At 42.2% G+C, this 17,672-nt stretch overlaps 2 protein-coding genes across 2 annotated transcripts; one reads left to right on the top strand and one right to left on the bottom strand.

Moving 5' to 3' along the window:
• Window positions 1-1,278: 1,278 nt before the first annotated feature.
• Window positions 1,279-3,056, top strand: LOC137272958 (calmodulin-4-like). Its single transcript, XM_067805384.1, has 3 exons — window positions 1,279-1,486; window positions 2,451-2,545; window positions 2,763-3,056. The coding sequence occupies exons 1-3, from the start codon at window positions 1,340-1,342 to the stop codon at window positions 2,989-2,991; spliced, it is 471 nt and encodes a 156-aa protein (XP_067661485.1). The 5' UTR covers window positions 1,279-1,339; the 3' UTR covers window positions 2,992-3,056.
• A 1,064-nt stretch (window positions 3,057-4,120) lies between these two features.
• Window positions 4,121-15,913, bottom strand: LOC137272070 (acid-sensing ion channel 1A-like). The gene is made up of 11 exons (XM_067804438.1): window positions 15,816-15,913; window positions 11,770-11,937; window positions 10,717-10,911; window positions 9,660-9,781; window positions 8,846-9,030; window positions 7,753-7,906; window positions 7,234-7,296; window positions 6,117-6,993; window positions 5,592-5,683; window positions 4,828-4,935; window positions 4,121-4,185 (listed from the first exon to the last, which is right to left on the bottom strand). The coding sequence occupies exons 1-11, from the start codon at window positions 15,911-15,913 to the stop codon at window positions 4,121-4,123; spliced, it is 2,127 nt and encodes a 708-aa protein (XP_067660539.1).
• Between the last annotated feature and the right edge of the window lie 1,759 nt (window positions 15,914-17,672).

Here is a 17,672-nt window from a genome sequence, read left to right as displayed (position 1 = left end):
ACTCAAGTCATCCCGGATCATCTCCCTTTATGACCGTTCACGAAATGTCATGGCGAAACATCTTGCGTCTCATTCTGCCAAATGTTGATTGTTGTTGTTGTTTAAAGGGTTATAATTCGCTACACTGTGTTTTTTGAGTGTCTAGGGAATTGTAAGACCCTTGTAAATTCCGTATTTCCTGATGCGCACCCGAAGGAAATACTGAATCTACAAGGGTCTTACAGTCCGTCTTTCAAAACACCGTGTAACTAATAATATGATTATAATAGGAATATAAATGGCTTCGTGGGGGATAAAAATCATTGGTTTGGTGATATGCTTTTCTTTGTGTATGCATATCTTATTAACTGTTCCATGGGTTAAATTCCCCTGAGAAAGAATGCGAGGAAGTTTAGGACCGGATGGTCAGTTAGTGCACAGCTGGGTGTGAATAAGATGACAGATATGAATGAAGAGATGACACTGGCGAATAAGGAGATGACACAGGTAAATAAGGAGATGACGAAGGTGGGCAAAAAAGGATGCGTCACAATTTCAGTATATGTGTGTGTGTGTGTGTGTGCGCGCTTGCATCTGTGAGTGCAATTCATAGAACCGGGGTTCCTCAATAGTTTGTGGGTGTTTCTCTATGTGTACAACAGCACACCGCTGAAGCTCAAAGATGTGCGTCAGTCTTCAAACTTCTGCCCCAGGCGTATCCAAAATTATCGCGTTTCGCAACAATGGTTCAGCGATTCAGCAAATACGTAACTCGCTAATAGCGAATGAATGTCTATCTGTCATTTGAAACATGTTACTCACGGATGAGCACTTTATTATTCATGAATTAGAGGCTGACACTCATGGACAACATGACTATATCATCACACACTCATGACACACGGAAGTGATATCACCAAACGAAATATTTCCCCGCTTCGACAAGCCTTGCTCCGTGATTACTCTCTGTCGTCCAGGGGTCATGTGTCATGATGACTTGTCAAGAGAAACCGTGAAAAATGTGCTGAGCGATACATTCAGACTTGGAAGAGTCCTTTACAACTCTCAGATAGTTTAGCTTAATTGTTTCTGTAAATTCCATCACCCAGTGACGCAAAACAGCCCGTGTTCTCTGAGTCAATTTGACCCAAATAAAATAAGGAAACTGAACACTCCTTATTGAACCAGAACAGAACAAAAACGAACTGAATGAATTGAATTGTGTACCGAATCCAACGCAAACACCCCTATATACACAGTAGACCGGCTTACGTCAATGGTGACTGGTACAGTATATAGGCAGTATATTTACACGCTGGGAGTCACGGACTGTGTGATACGTATCAGTCTTCTCTCAACCATGAAACATCTTACTGCGAAAGAGAAGAAGGTGTACACGGATGTTTTTAATGATGTTGATGTTAACGGCGATGGTTGCATATGCAAATCAGAGATCGGGGATTTGTGTGTGAAGTTGGGGTTTGTTTTCGACGATTCGCAGATCGAGGTAAGTCTTGTCTGTTTACTTTCATGAAATCGGAGGATCATGCTGTTGCAGTTTCAGTAGAGAACAAAGAATTAATTTCTAAACACAAGTACGGAAAATGTTCGCCACATTATTCCATTACTTTGCATAGTTTATCGGCACCATACCCACTGTCTTGGGCTTAATGGGGAGGCGGCAGTGGGGATAGCCTAGTGGTTAAAGCGTTCTCTCGTCACGCCGAAGACCCGGGTTCGACTCCCCTCTTGGGTACTGTGTGTGAAGCCCATTTCCGATGTCCCCCGCCGTGATGTTGCTGGAATATTGCCGAAAGCTGCGTAAAACTAAACTCACTCACTCACTCACTTAATGGGGCGGTGGGGGTACCTTAATAGTGGATAAAGCTTTCGATCGTTACGCTGAAGCGCTGGGTTATACTCCTGAAATGGGTACAATGTGTTAAACATATTTCTGATGTCCCAGAATGCTGGAATATTGCATAAAGCCGCGTAAAACTACACTCACTCAATCATGATCTTAAGCCCAGCTAGACCTGTATCAGATAATGACCAGCCTTCATATATATAGTCATTGTTTATTGGTGGTCATGACAACCACCACTAGGTATTCCAGACTTGATTATATACAGAATCTAAATATTCACAGAATATACATATGTACAGAATTTCGACGAATGTGAACGATCCTAATGACCCACTTCAGTTAAACAAGTATCGCTTGGTGGATATAAATTCTAAATCTACAGATCTTCAGCTCGTCACGCTGACGAGCCATGTTCGCTTCGCACCCCCATCCCATGGGTACAATACGTGAAGCCCGTTCCTGGTGTCACGTGATATTGCCAAAAGCGGTGTAAAACCATACCCACTAACAATAAATTGAAGTTATACAAGTAGCATTGTGTGATGAAGTCTACAGCTGAGACACCCACGTTGAACAATGATCTAATATTTTGCTATGTTACCAGCAACTATTTACCGAGCTAGACAAGGACAACAGTGGTACAGTGACTTTGGACGAGTTCCTGTCTGTCATGCAGCCAATAAAGAAGGAGAGAAAAAGGTACGGACACATACAATTACACGTCCTATCATCCTCTGGGTCGGTTGTGTAGCCCAGTGGTTTACGCGTGAGCTCATCACGCCGAAGGCCCGAGTTCGATCCCCCACATTGTACATTATGTGGTGCCAGGTTCAGATATCCTCCACCGTGATATTGCTGGAACATTGCTAAAGGCGGGGTAAAACCATACTCACTTACTTGGAAACTCTCTTTCCAGATGTGCAACAATCAGGAGAATGTTCAAAAAGGCAGATGTCAACAAAGATGGCTTCCTTACAGCAGACGAACTTCAGGCTGCTTTGTCATCCGCTGCGGATGAGGGTGTGGAGCCACTTCCCATGAGCGAAGTGGAACACCTCATCAGCACCATCGACATCAACGGCGACGGTAAACTTAACTATGAAGAGTTTCTGCTGCTTCTCAAGCCGGCTGCACAATCATCATGACACAGACATCAACTCAGCGTTAAATTGCTACCTGTATTTAAATGTATAAATTGTTTGGGGTGTTTTGTAATGTTTATGTTTTATATGAAAAGCAGATAAACAACGTTGTCATGTAACTATTTTTCAAGCATGCATTTTTTAAAAAAATGTTTGGTTGGTTTAGTTTGCATGTTATTTAACACCGCAAACAGCAACACTGCAGATAGATGGCGGCGGTCTGTAAATAATCAAGTCTGGACCAGACAATCTGGTGATTAAGAGCATGAGCACCGATCTACGTATCTGGAATCCCGTTAGTCACCGCTCATGACAAGCACGGGTTGCTGAAGACCAATTGTAACCCGGATCTTCACGGGTCCACCAGGAAAGGACATCTACACGCCCCACAGATTAAAAAAACACAACAAAAAGCAGAAACAGAATCGCGTTGGAGTAGCCCAGTGATTATTTCATGGTGTCGGAGGAAGACCAAGTAAACCAATAGCGATTGATATTGTGTGCATAGTAGAACACGGATTGTAGCTGCCATTACGTGCAGTATGTTTTACCGAACAAAATACATATTCTGTTGTGGAAAAGAGCATTTCTTAGATGCCAAAGGCATGCAAATGGGTTTTTTTGCAACATTTATTGACAGAATTACACAAACACTGAACATCACATGTGCCCCAACCAAAACTGCAGAATAGAGTCCCGAAGCATGACTTAATCCCCTTGTTTTGCAAACAATAAGCTTGTCAAAATTTTCTCACCAAAGTATGTTATTGGCGTGACATGCTGGATGTGCACACAAGCCTGTGTTGTGTAGACACTAAGGTGACTTGGTATTCTTCAATGCAAGTGATACAGTTGTAGTATAATGAGCAGTCGTTGACGTACGTCTCCATCATAATCGTACACAAATCTAAACATGAACAACATACATTGTCACAGATTGAGTCGCAACACTGGAATAAATAGGTGGTAAAAGCACAGAACTGTCACAGCAGTGTAAATATGAGTTGGTATTTTCATAATTGCTTGTGCACAATTAGCAGATTCAGTTATACCAGCTCCAGAATTACGAGGTATTTCCCGATAAAAGTAATGTCTCAGTACACCATCAGCTAGACGCCCGGCACCTCTTGATTTAAATGCATGATGGATCCTGCTTCTGTGGGAGGTCTTCCATGGCTGTGCCTGGCTTGCCTGGATCTGTTGACAAGAGTGTCCGTATAGGACTTAAATGTAGATGAAACATGGCGACTTGGAGCAGGACAACTGTAATGCGGACAACAATTGCTGCCACCTAGGACAATTGTCACCCGGCTATTTTTGCAATAATAGTGAGGACTATTGCCACCCAGAATTTTATGTTATTGTTATGAAAATGAAATGAATTTTTATATGTTGCATTGTGTTCATTTTAAATATTGTCCAAAAACACGAGCTGTATGTAGATGTATCTTATTTGTAACGTTTAAGATTTCACATCTTAGATTCTTATCATCAAACTAGAAAACCCCCAGTTAATTTCTTGCACTTGATGCAAATTACAATATCTGCGTGTTTGTTTGGTGTTAAACCAAACCAGGCAATACGGTGATCACCAACAAAAACAGCCATCTGCGTTATTGATGACGTGTCAACCAAGTCGGGGAGCCTGACTACCTGATCCCGTCAGTCGCCTCTTATGACAAGCATGGGTTACTGATGATCAGTTTCAAGCCAGATCTTCACGGGTGCAGATCACATTCCTCGGTTCCGGTTACCACCATGACCTCAGCATCACTGAACCAATCAACTGACCGTCAAGAATGTCCAAGGAACTCAGATTGTGATTATAAGGAATGTTACCTGAATCATCTTTCTTCCTCTTCCTTGAGAACAGAATGAGGTCAACCACCTCGATGAAGGTGAGAATGCTTCCGCCCAGACACAACCCGATACTTCCGCCAATGTCACCTGTAGTTAGACAGAACGGACTTCTTCACGACACAAGTTTAGCATCGGCTGACGGCTCGTAGGGGGTTTAATGCTAACTAATTTCAACAGGACTGAAAAACTCATCCAGATTATAAGCTGCGGCCATTTGGTATTTCATAAGACAGTGTGATCCAAGAAGAATAACATGAATGTAAGTGACTGTTATTCAAAGTGTGGTGTTCTTTACATCAACGATGGTGCACTCATGGCCACCCACTAAAGCTGATGAATTTGCGGCTCTTTAGGGTGGATGTTGGCATATTGCAGGCGACAATCTAGGACTGTTTAATCTGGTCGTAGAGTCAACTGGTTGTTTACACAATATATCTGTGGTATTTCGCTTCACGCATCTTCCGTAAATTTAATTATGTATCTCCCTCGCTGTTGAATGCTAGATATGTTTTTTCAATGTCACACTCAGACATATTCAGCTACATGACGACTGCCTGTGAGTGTTCAAGACTGGAACCATGATCATTTTTATGAACACGCCATGAGGTATGATTACACACAATCACAAAGCCCTGGCAACCTACGAACGCTGCCCCCTTTTAATAATGTACTCGAAACAGGAATTCTCAACGGACCGTGGAGAAAACTGAATGAAATGTATGCACCAAACGGCCAATACTCACACACGAGTCCCTCCAAGGAGTAGGCTTCCGATTTGACTCTTTCCTCAACGCTGAGGTCCTCGAAGTAGATATTGACGTTCAGCACGTTGTCCCTTAATAAACAAATGAGCAACGATCATGATACCAACGACGATTGGAAGATTGTTGGATTCGTTTATGTTGCGTCTCGGAGCGGATCACCACTTTTCGTGGTCAAATCAGTATTGCAGCTTTGGGTCTGTTTACGACTTTCGTTCATTTTTACATAGAAGTCATTGAAAACTAAATATTTTTGGACATCACTCAAAAAGCTGTGGCTGTCATTAACACTATGTCTCGTTCCATGAAATTTTACTACTTGGTTCGAGAACCAATGCAACCTTCGTTTTTATTGGAAAGTCAAAATACGCGATTCGATGACGCGACATATGGTACTGTGAATGAAACTGATACTGGTTATTTTCTGACGGTTTTTATATGTAGAAGCCACTGAATATGAAACCAAAATGAAATGAAGACGTCACATAAACCCACTCAAACACTCACTGATAGAAGGAGGGCTGTAAAAATGATGTGAATAGCGGTTGTTTGAGCTTGATCAGGTCTTTGACTGACGGCATATTCTGGAACTGTACAACGTACGTCCCCAACATCTGTATCAGGCGCTCAATCCTCCTGATATCGTCTGCAGCATTGTTGTAGTGCAACTGGGACAGACTAGCAGCCTTGAGATGATTGGTCGGGGAACCGTCACGTGACCGCCTGTTGATAATCTGGACCCAGGAGTAAACCTTGTCAAGCTCTCTTCGGATGGTTTCAAAATGAATTTGAAGAGATCTCTTCATCAATCTTATTCGATAAAACTCGTTTTTAGGTTGCACGGCGTCATTAGCAAGAGTTATTTCCAAACCCCACTTTAGCGAGCTTGTGGACCAGAACGTCGCGTTGTCGAATCTTTGAGATAAGGATCCGCTGACATCTTTCAGATAATTAACTAACAAATCTGCATACTCTGCCCGTGTAAGGTTTCCTTCAGCGTCGTCAACAACTTCTTCTAGACTGACGTTATTGAACAATGTTGCAGCATCTTCTGAAAATGATACTAGTGAACGCTTCAGGTCTGCTAGACAGTGGAGCTGTTGACGTATATTGTCAGCCATGTTGGCCAGAAGATCAGTATAGGCAGGGTCAAGGTCGTTCAGCAAGCCCCAGAACTGCACTTTGAGAGCCTCATTAACATGTGTCAGAGATGGCTGGTCATGGGAGCTCTGTTTAGGCGCTTGGGTTGATTTGTCTGCTAGAGATAGCCTGCTCGCATATTGGCGAGAAATGGCAGTTTGGGACAGAATCTGAGAAAAGTGTTCTGAGCGGCAGGGGAACGGACAATCGCAGTGCTTAGTCATCCCGCTGCTGTAGAATAACCCTGTCAAAGACACATATTAACCGTATGTTATTGTGGGGAACGATTCGAGACACATTTAATGTTAGGTTGCTATTTAACGTTAATTAATTTGGGGGTCTTTTGTCTGAAGGCGAGAGTCCATCAATCCATATCTTCATACCCAGTCTTCGTCGTGCCCTAGTTTCTTCATTTCATGTTATATTGCTACCTCTATACTGTTCCTCTTTACGCCATTCAGGCTGCAGTAAACCATCCACTTACTCTTGGTCCTGTCAACACACTGTAGCTGTTGTAGAAGACTGCAGTAGGGCCTACTATGCTTGTCTGGAACACAAACAGTTCTGAATATAACATGTGCAAACTCGACATAAGACTCGGGACACGCATTCAGAGACGGTCATTTGACACTTTTTGTGATTCAGCTTATGCAATGTTAAATGTTACATATCGAAAACTGACGGTTTTAGTGAGTCAAACTTTTCAGCGTTACATATAGAAAACTGACAATAATATTGAGTCACCTTTTGTAATTTTACATGCTACACATCCAAAACTGGTAAACCTTTGCAATATTACATATCGAAAACAGTTTTAGTGAGTCATCCTTTGCAATGTTACATGTTACATATCGAAAGCTGACAGTTTTCCTAGGTAAACCTTTGCGATGTTACAAGTTCCATAATCGAAAAGTGACAGTTTTGGTTGGGCAGCCATTTGTGACTCTATAGGTTTTACTATCTTCATTTACTTTATAACGATTTATGATAGGGAATGTCTAACTTGGCATATACAGCTGCACACAGCCACACTTTGTCCTGACGTGAGATGTCAGGCAATTCAGTCGACATCTCAGCGGAGAGTACTCTGTGTCGTCAGGAAACTCATGCAGAGTTGTCTTCCCGCATGACCCATAGGGCGCTTCCATGTCCAGGACCTGAAATCACAAACTCACTACCTGCACATCTTGGTGTCAAAATATGACATTGATAGCTTGCAGTCATTAACCATGGGAGCACATCTAAACCTCAGTTGTACTTACAGTCGGGATACAATGAAACTCGGGAAATATTTTATGTGGAGATCTCATCTCAAAAAGAACCAAAATGTATTTAGAGAAGCAACCATGTAAACACTTGAGCCATTACATACTCACAGATAAATGCGATTGTGTGACGTTAACAAGTCGGTCATTTTTTAGATTGTTGCACACCCAAGGAGTTACATAAACATCGAACCCGTGAAGAATCGGCCACGGAATTGGTCTTCGGCTATCCATTCTTGTCGCAGAGGCGACCAACGAGATCGGGTGACAAATGTCGTCGTATACCAATTACCTAGATCAGTGCTCGGTTTGCTGATGACTGGATTGTCTCGTTCAAACTCGACCATTTACAGACCGCCATCATAAAGCTGGAATATTGCTGAGTCCAGCGTAACACAACAAACCGACCAAGCAACATAAGTATCGATAACCTAGCACTATGTCAGCATCCTGGTGATCCAACTGCAACAACATTGCAGACCCTTCTCCTCACTGGCTGTAACTGACATGGATTTTGACGTATTGAAATATGACGTATCATTACTTGTTCCAATACATCGAGATTTTGTACTACAGGATGTCGCCAACTAAAGTGCATAATCCCAAGAAGACTCGGATTGAGATCCAGGTCTAGTCGCGGGCCAAGATGGAGTTGCTCGTAACTTGCTACCACTTCTTGATATACGAAATCACCAAAGGCACAGTCATTCTCATTTGATTTCACTACCGGTGCGCTTTCATTCATCGCAGAAAAGTGAAAGTGGTTTGACATCTAATTACAATTAAATGATGGCAGTAGTTCAAAGAACATATATAGTGGGGAGAACTTACCCTCGTTTTCTTCAGTGCTATACCTGTACTGAACCCAACTGTGACACCAAAACCAGTCGAATCAGCAAAAGCCTCGGTCTCGTTAGAAGCGGAAATGACGACAACGGCTCCCGCGGAGTCACGTGATCCACCCATGTAGTCGAACTGTTCAACCATAAGGGAGAGGCTAAGGCCGCTCTGGTGGCCTGGAAAAGATCGAACTTCTGCAATGTGTGAGAGACTGAGTATGATTTTACGCCGTTTCTGGCAAAATCAGCAGTATCACGGGGATCACACTACTAAGCAGAGTTGTGTCAAACAGTTGAGAAAAACAATATATAGACAAGGAAACTGGATTGGTGAACATTACACAGGCACATTAAACGCTGTTCGAAATAATTAACGACAAACTGCAACCCAAACGTCTCAAATTCATGTCTTGCTTGCTTCCCATTCCATCATATTACTGGAATGTTTCTAAAAGCAATGTAAAAGTAAACTCACTCACTCATTCGTCATGAAACATCGCTGTATACGTTCTTGCGTGGCATCGTTTTAAAATGGAAACATTAAAATCATGAAAATCCAGGATAGTTTATCCATATATAAAATTTGTTTGTTGACTGACTCTGCGCGCACAATATCACAGCTATATGGGAGCGCAAATAATCGAGTTTAGACGACAAAACAATCTATCTATCAAACTGGGATACGACGATAGCGACATAGCCTGACCACCTGATCCGATCAAGCGCCACTTACGACAAGCATGGATTCCAGAAGATCAATTCTAACCCGAACTTCACGCCCATGTACCTATGTTGCCGTCACTTACCACTTGTGTCTACTTTTAGTGGTGTCTCCCTGTCAATGGTTTCAAACTGATAACATACACCAAGGTCAGTCATCACTGTTGAGAAGTTTGCGGGACCACAAGGTTGTCCCTTCCATGTGCATCTGCAATATTTAGACAATAACTCGTGACCGGGAATGACAGATTATCTTTCCCAAGGTATATTGACAATATTATTTAATATCAATTTTCAAACCTTGCAGAATTACATGATTACGAGGGAAGATAATCCGTCTTTCTCAGTCACGAGTTGGTTATTCGTTTTATTATTCATATCTGTTTTCGAGCTAAACACGCTAAAAATGAAAAAAAAGCAGGTTCTCGAAAGGAATTCCACGATGTGGGGAATCCCCATATCCCCACGCGTGTGACGCGGCTTCATTTCAGTGGCAAAAATCAACCCAAAAAAAGGTGTAACCTCCCTAGGGACCAACAGCAAAAGGACAACCCTGTCTCCGTCCCATATATAAGAACATCCCCGTTATCCCCGTCAAGGCATGAAGGGTATCCATGGTTATATCCCTCACATATTTCATCAATGGCAACTGAACAAGCACCGTTGACTGCTTGTTGTTTAACGCCGTACTCCATATGCATGGTCTGGTGTGAATAATTGAGTCTGATAGTGCGGGGAATAGACATCATGGGCATGTACGGAAGGAGGATATGACCATCTCACCCGTTTAGTCGTCTCTTACGAAGTTGTACCAATTCTAACCCGTATCTTCAGGGATAGTTAAGCACCTAGGTTGGATCAACACCAAAATTAATCGGATTCGGGTTTCAAACTTGATTTCCACTCACACCTTCACCGGTCTGCTAGGTTTCAAGCAGCCGTTGACTTCTCTAATTTCATGATGACATGTTCTCAGCACAAAACGTCTAGACTTTTACTGTAAATAACCTACGAAAGGCAACCAGGTTTGCTATTAAGAGACGCTAAAGGGTAATTTAATCAAGAGATGCCCATCGGTGTCGCATGTACCTTTTATGGTGGCGAGACCAATGGGAACAAAGTAAATATAGCTCACAAGCTTACCCTTTCAGCAGTGCTTCCTTCCTGTGCGCCATTTTCTTGAAGAATTCCCAGCTTCCGGCGGATGAGAGCAGGTCGGTGTATTTGTCCTCCAGTTCGTTCACATGTCCTCTTCGCACTCGATGGTACTGATTTAGTGCTTCATAGAGAGTCGGTGATGTCCTGGGACCATCTGTCTCATTGAACACCTGACTGGACCTATCAACATTACAAAGTGTAGGGTATAGACATTGCCCTCCTCCAAGGCTGTACTAAATGCTAAGGAGGCTGATGTATGGCAATTCCATCCTTTGAAAAGGCAAGTCTACAGTCTGTTAGAAGCATATTATACATTTTCATAAATTACCATTTAAACTGTAAACTGTTACATCAGAGACTTATGCAGGTCTAGATGTATACACTGCTTGCGAAAACACATCCACAAAGTAGCCTTCGGTTTTTCAAATGTACTTTGTGTTAGATAACTGGATGTTTCAGAGGAACATCATATGTTTTGAAGAAGTGGCCAATATCTCACCCATAACAATTCCCATCTCTCCCTGAACTGTCCTTTGCTTTTATAAATTTACACACTTGTAAGAACATGCATATGTTTTCAACGTCTTTCATGTAGCTGTAGTTATATAAAAATGGACAAGTTGCACATGGCTCATAGTTTAAAATCTCACATTCCTCATGAGAGTATACGTACGGAGTACATAAAAATATGTACCCAGGCTGAATATGTTTACACTTGTTACGGAACATTATATCTACCGAGGCCATACAATGCCCTGGTGAAAGGATGGCGTGATAACTGCGTTTCCTTGTTGGCAGACCATTGGTTTGGTTGGTGTTTAACACCACACTCTGCAATATTCCAGCTATATAGCGGCGGTCTGTAAAGAAATGAATCTTGACCAGCCAGTCCAGTTATCAACAGCACGAGTATCGGTCTTCGCAGTTGGGATACGATGACATGTGTCAAACAAATCAGTGAGTCAGAGTTAGTCGCCTCTTACGACAAGCAGTTGGCAGACCATGGTTGTATCTACCGTTATGACAAGAATGTCCGACCTGAAGGTGTTCTGGTTGCAGATGGTGATCTTGGGGAACTCCACCGCATCCTGATAGTGGATCTGGGTGTCTAGGGATGTGGGGTAGGCGAGGAAGTAGACGAGACGGCCATGGATATTCCACGCCATCCAACACACAGCGGCAAGGATCACAAACAACCATGTGAATCTGAAAATAACATCTGTAAAATTACGTTTCTCGAAGGAGCTTGGCGGGGGATAAAATAGTGAGTTACGGTTATTGAAATATCTGTACTCGCCGCTGGGGAGGTGGGGTAACCTAGTGGTTAAAGCGTTCGCTCCTCACGCCGAAGACCCGGGTTCGATTCTCCACATGTGTACACCATGCGACACCCATTTCTGGTGTCCTCCACATGTCCTCCACATTGCTGGAATATTGCTAAAAGCGGCGCAGAAATAAACTAGCTCACTCACCTGTTCTCGCCTCTTCTATTAAAGCCCCTTAGGGATGCGTAAGACTATTTATGCAAACTATTTTTAATACACCAGTTTTTATCGTAATATGTGTTGTTTTCATCCATGTTACATTTTACAAAATCACTGAAATCTGATATTACGGGGTAAATACAGCTATTGTTCGTGCAGGTAGCAATGGCATTGTACGTTCCTATGTCACAAGTAAGGGTTTTCCATTTTTATTTCCTGGTGATGCCCAATCCAAAATTTATGATAATTGTACATCCTATCTATCTGTTCTGCTGTGCATAGTTGTATATGCAGATATAAGAATTGCTGTGGGTTCGTTCACGTAAACTAGTATTTAATATAAATCTGTCTGCGATTGGGTAAAACCAAACATTTCAAACTGATCGAATGAAGGTGTTTCTTTTTTCCATCAGACATTATATATCCAATACCGGGTTACCATTTAGGCTTCACAAGTTCCAATACCGGGTTACCATTTAGGCTTCACAAGTTCCAGTCGGAGCAAATGAAAGGTAAATATCGTCATTACAACCAAAACGTTTTAAGCATAACATCAGGTCAATGCATTGTTTGAGGAATAGCTCCATCAATAAGCACATGCAAGAACATGTCACATACATCCAGTGCAGTAAATGAGACTTATTCAATGTTACTGTGACGCATCATTAACAATCTGATGGTTTTTGTTTTCAAATTATCTAATCGAGATATCAATCCCCATCTCTCAACTGTTCTATGAGTTAGTTTCAGCTGTTTAGTTAGTTTATGCCTTTGGGTACGCAATACATCATCTCAAGAATTCGTTTGAATCCACATTAAAATAAACACACAAACACACGATTATCCATCTAAAAAGACAACATGGAAACGTACATATACTACGAGTCACAACAAAACTGATTCGGACTGTATGATGCGCCACACAAAGAAACGTCTTTCACTTGCCTTGCCTTGATTCTCGTGTAGCTCAAAGGGCATGTCAATGTCATTTAAAACGTACAAAGGAAAAACGCTACATTTGATAGCATGCGCTATTTTTCACTTGAACATATTATTCCTAGTAGCTTAGGCGGACTATCGTCATTTCTATTTTATAAAAAAGACATCATGAAATTTCAAAATAGTTTCTCGTTGCGACAACTGATGTCTATAAATGCTACTTTCTTTATAATGAAACACAGAGACTTGGGATCAGGAACAGGTACTCAGTTTCTTCACAGGTCAGTGACTATCACACGTCAACGCCCGAAAATACTATTGATTCTTAGGCCTTTACCTCGGATTATTCATATCATACTGTATCAATATATTCCAACTCGGTTCATGTCAATAATACAATGCTGACAATTTTGGAAGCCACACACGCCTATGTATGCAACGCTGCTTATCTCTTTATTCTGGACCCCTTCAACCCAAGGATTACAAATTTTACAATACATCTGGCTATCCTTATTGTAATGCTTCGTGTCGATGTGTTTAGTGCTTGTTTCTATGAATGACTAAAGCACTGCAAGAGCGTATTGTGACAGTATTGATTACATGTATGTTTTAAATCAAAGCACTGAATGTAAATGCATTAGAACGGCTTTAGTTGTTGCTTTATACCAATCAAACATCTGTACGTATTGTGTACCATCAGATATTAGCGCGTATCCAGCTTAACATAGTCGTTTGGGGTCATTGGGTATGTATCTAGAGTCTATGGTAACATTATACATCCCACGTACGATGTGCCAGTTGATGGGATTAATGACTTGTTTCGTGATTCTTGATTGCTGTTGTTTGCGAGATGGTGAGCTAACGCTGTTTTCACACTGAACTGTAAAGTATCTTAAATATTGTCAACAAGTCATGCCAAAACGGGTGAAAAGGATATAAGCAAGAAAACAAACGATTAAACATTTTTATATACATTAATTGCCCACACCACTGTGAAGGTTTGTATATGCGAACGATTAAGTGGTAGAACTCAGTACTGTGTAATGTGTTTGAATAAAACACACTGCTTTTGCAACGCACAGTCTTCTGTTTAGGTCACATGCATCACATGCTGGATGTTATCACTTTTAAAGAAACTGTATAAGAAACCTGCTGTAAAGGTTTGGACGTATGCAGAAATCATTCGCAAAAACACAACATGGTCCCGATAACTACGTACGAATCGTCCATTTTTTTCAAAACTTGAAAATGGAATATTGGTTCAAATTCACGTGCATGGTTGCGGCAACAATGCCCTCTTAGACAGAGCAAGCATACACGAACGAATACACCAGAGCTTACGCAAGCGCAACGAGACGATCGGCGTAGTCAGTATGCGGCTTCACAACATCACTTGACGAGAACTTCCATCTCCAGCCAGGCCCAAATCAGCAAAATGATAAACCGCTACCAGCCATCAGGCCAGACCCAAGACCGCCCAACATCCAGAAGACCAAGAGTCAAGACACCGGTCAACGACCACTACATCCTGCAGATGCATTTCCGGAGCATATTCGTCACGGTGACAGCAGTGGAACAAGCCATCAACGATCCTTCGACGACTTGGTAGACCAGCCTACCATCCCACGGAGTGGCCTTGACCCAGCTACATCGTCAACGCAGACTGCAATGTGCACGACCTGTGTGTCAGTGACAGCGACGTGACTGGGAGAGAGTGCTCTTAACAGATGACAGTCGGTTCAGTCTGTTCAAAAACGATCTGTTGAGTTCGAAGTTTCCGAAGTAGAGGAGAGCGACTGCAGCGAAACTGCATTCAAGAAGTTCATCAGTTCGCTGAAGGAGGCGTCATGGTATGGGGTGGCATTTGTGGCCAGAGAACAACAAGACTGGTTTTCATGCGAGGACATCTGTATGCCCAGCGATACGGGGATAAAGTGATCTTTTGTGGTGCCCTTTAATCGACAACCGCCAAGAGGAGTCATTGTGAGGCTGGACAACCCAAGGCCTCACGCAGCCAGAATTGTTCAAGAATACCTGCCCAATGTACACGTCACGGTATGGCGTTGGTCAGCGCATTCTGCAGACGTGAACTCCATTGAATACCTCTGGGTTCAACTTGATCGTCAGTAGAGACAACATGTACCACGTGCACCTCAAGTGAAACGGCAGGAACTGGAACAAACTCTCTTGGGGGTATGGAACAGGATTCTGCTGACGTCATCCGCCCGACGACGTGAAGGAGGAGACGTATGATGGTCAGGGCGGTCACACATCAGGTGGCTCTTTATGCGCTTTGGGACTGAACTCTGAATTGTGTAATTATTCATTTTTGACCCCATGACCTTTTCTCAACGAATTGAGGCAAATGCAAGACCAGCTCTACTATGGATTTTCAGTCACATTATTGAAAATGGTTTCTGCTTGTAAAATAATTATCATGAATCTCACATACGTCTTTGTTTCTATTTTAGTTAAATAAAGTCTGTGATAACTTTCTTTTAACAAGTGGTTTATGCATGTTCCAGCTCACCCTCAGGGAGAAATGAAAAATATGTGGAAACTATGACCAAATATATTTTCTGACAAGCACGCACACACAAATACACAGATCGGTGACACAAAAGAAGGACAACAATCGGCCACCATACAACAAGCACCCACCTCCTGGCTGTGGTGGCATCAGGACCAAGCAGGTACTTGAAGCCGGAAATACCGATGTTGTGAGCCAGGTACTGCAGTGACGGCTCGGACACCTTCATCGTCGACAAAGTCTACGCTTAAAGTGAAATGACCATTATAAATTGATTATATGTATGTAAATCTATGTAAATCTACAATTCAATAACAACGACCAACGTTCACGCACAAAACCCACATTGTGCTGAGATGATCTAATTGTATACTTTGGCGTTTAATTTATAGCGAGGATACAGAGTCTGGATGAGGGGAAACGCAAGTTTATCAGTGATATCTAAATTATCGCTTCCTGTGTTTTAAAGCATGGGAGCAACCGCAGACTCGTAATACTCAGTATATTATTTGTATGGCTTGTATCCAATGCATCAATCAAGGTAATTCGTAATCTCATCGTTCGAGTTCAAGGCCAGGGCTAGAGGGTAATCATCTGGGTTTTGTACATCCGTTGCTTGGTGACAACGCTCCCTGAGGTATTCCTGTATTCAGAACACCCTCCCGTGCGTCGGTCTTTGAATGCCACATCTTGCTGTGCTTCTTGTAGTTGAGGAAACGTGTAACTCAGTCTAACGCTCCCTAATTGCTGGGAACGTGTGATTTCGGGTTCGAATTCAGAATTATATTTCTAGGTTTGTTAGTACCAGGGCCGTACTTGTTATATCACTTCGAGCCTTCCTCTTGCATTTGAAGTGTACTCCAAACGGTGTGTTAGATCATGATAATGATAATAATTTACTTATAGAGCGTCTAATATCCATCTGACTAGTTGCTCACTGGACGCTGTAATCAGAATCTGGATATCCCGGATAACCCAAGCACTGACGTTCTACAATTAATCAGTTTTAATGTACATTGGTAGGAATCCTAGTACCATTTCTCGGAGTATTGGTCTACGAGGTTGAAACAAGCTTAAAAAGCCTTTGAAAATCTCAATTCTAGCCTTGGTTTTATTTGGGGCATCAGTGTCAGCTGCGGTGTTGGTTTCCACTCTCAGATTCAGCCCGGTTATGGTCATTGGAGTGTCGGCACCGCCGTTACGCCCGTTCAACGACGACGTCGACATAGACGTCGACGTCAAACGTTCCTCGTGCACAAATAAGTCATGTCGGATATACACCGTTCTAAAAAGGTATGGGATATTGGATTTACAAGATTGATAACATGCAAAAGAAGAAGCCAATAAGGACACAGATGATGAAGAGAAATTAAGTGAAAATGTCGGACGGATCAAACAAACTCCCGCATTAACGTCCTACACAAAAATGAGGACATTCATTAGTTGTCATGAAGTCTGAAAATGAATAATTAGGAGTAAGAAATAGATAAATATATACTCACAAGACAGAACGACAAACCGACTGCAGTTCTCGGACGAAGCTACAAGAAACCAGAACGGGGAGAGTCGGGTGTTTTATATTATGTTTTGCGATCGATTTCCGGTACTGTTTACACGACTGGCTGTACAGAACATACAGAACAGAATTAGTGTGTCAGAGAATTTTGTTGATATTGAATGAACAGAACTTCACACCACGTGTCAGCTTTATGTTTTGAAATGCGGAATCTTGATTAAAGGTGCGGGATTAAATTTCGGAGTAGTAAGTGAGACACAATTTAACGTCGTATGAACAGAGAAAATCGGTTTACGATACAAATCCATATAGCAGGGTCCTGACTATCAATCACATCGTACGACATTCGCAAGAAAATGATAAAGAACAGAATTACAACGGGTCGTACCGTTACGGACGCTTGTGGATCTGGATCCATTGATGTTGGCTCGCAATAAAGAAATCACGAATTTAAGAGGCTTCCGAACACCCT

Source organism: Haliotis asinina, chromosome 2, assembly GCF_037392515.1.
Source record: "Haliotis asinina isolate JCU_RB_2024 chromosome 2, JCU_Hal_asi_v2, whole genome shotgun sequence".
NCBI lineage: Eukaryota > Metazoa > Mollusca > Gastropoda > Lepetellida > Haliotidae > Haliotis > Haliotis asinina.
This window is presented reverse-complemented; position numbering and strand designations above follow the sequence as displayed.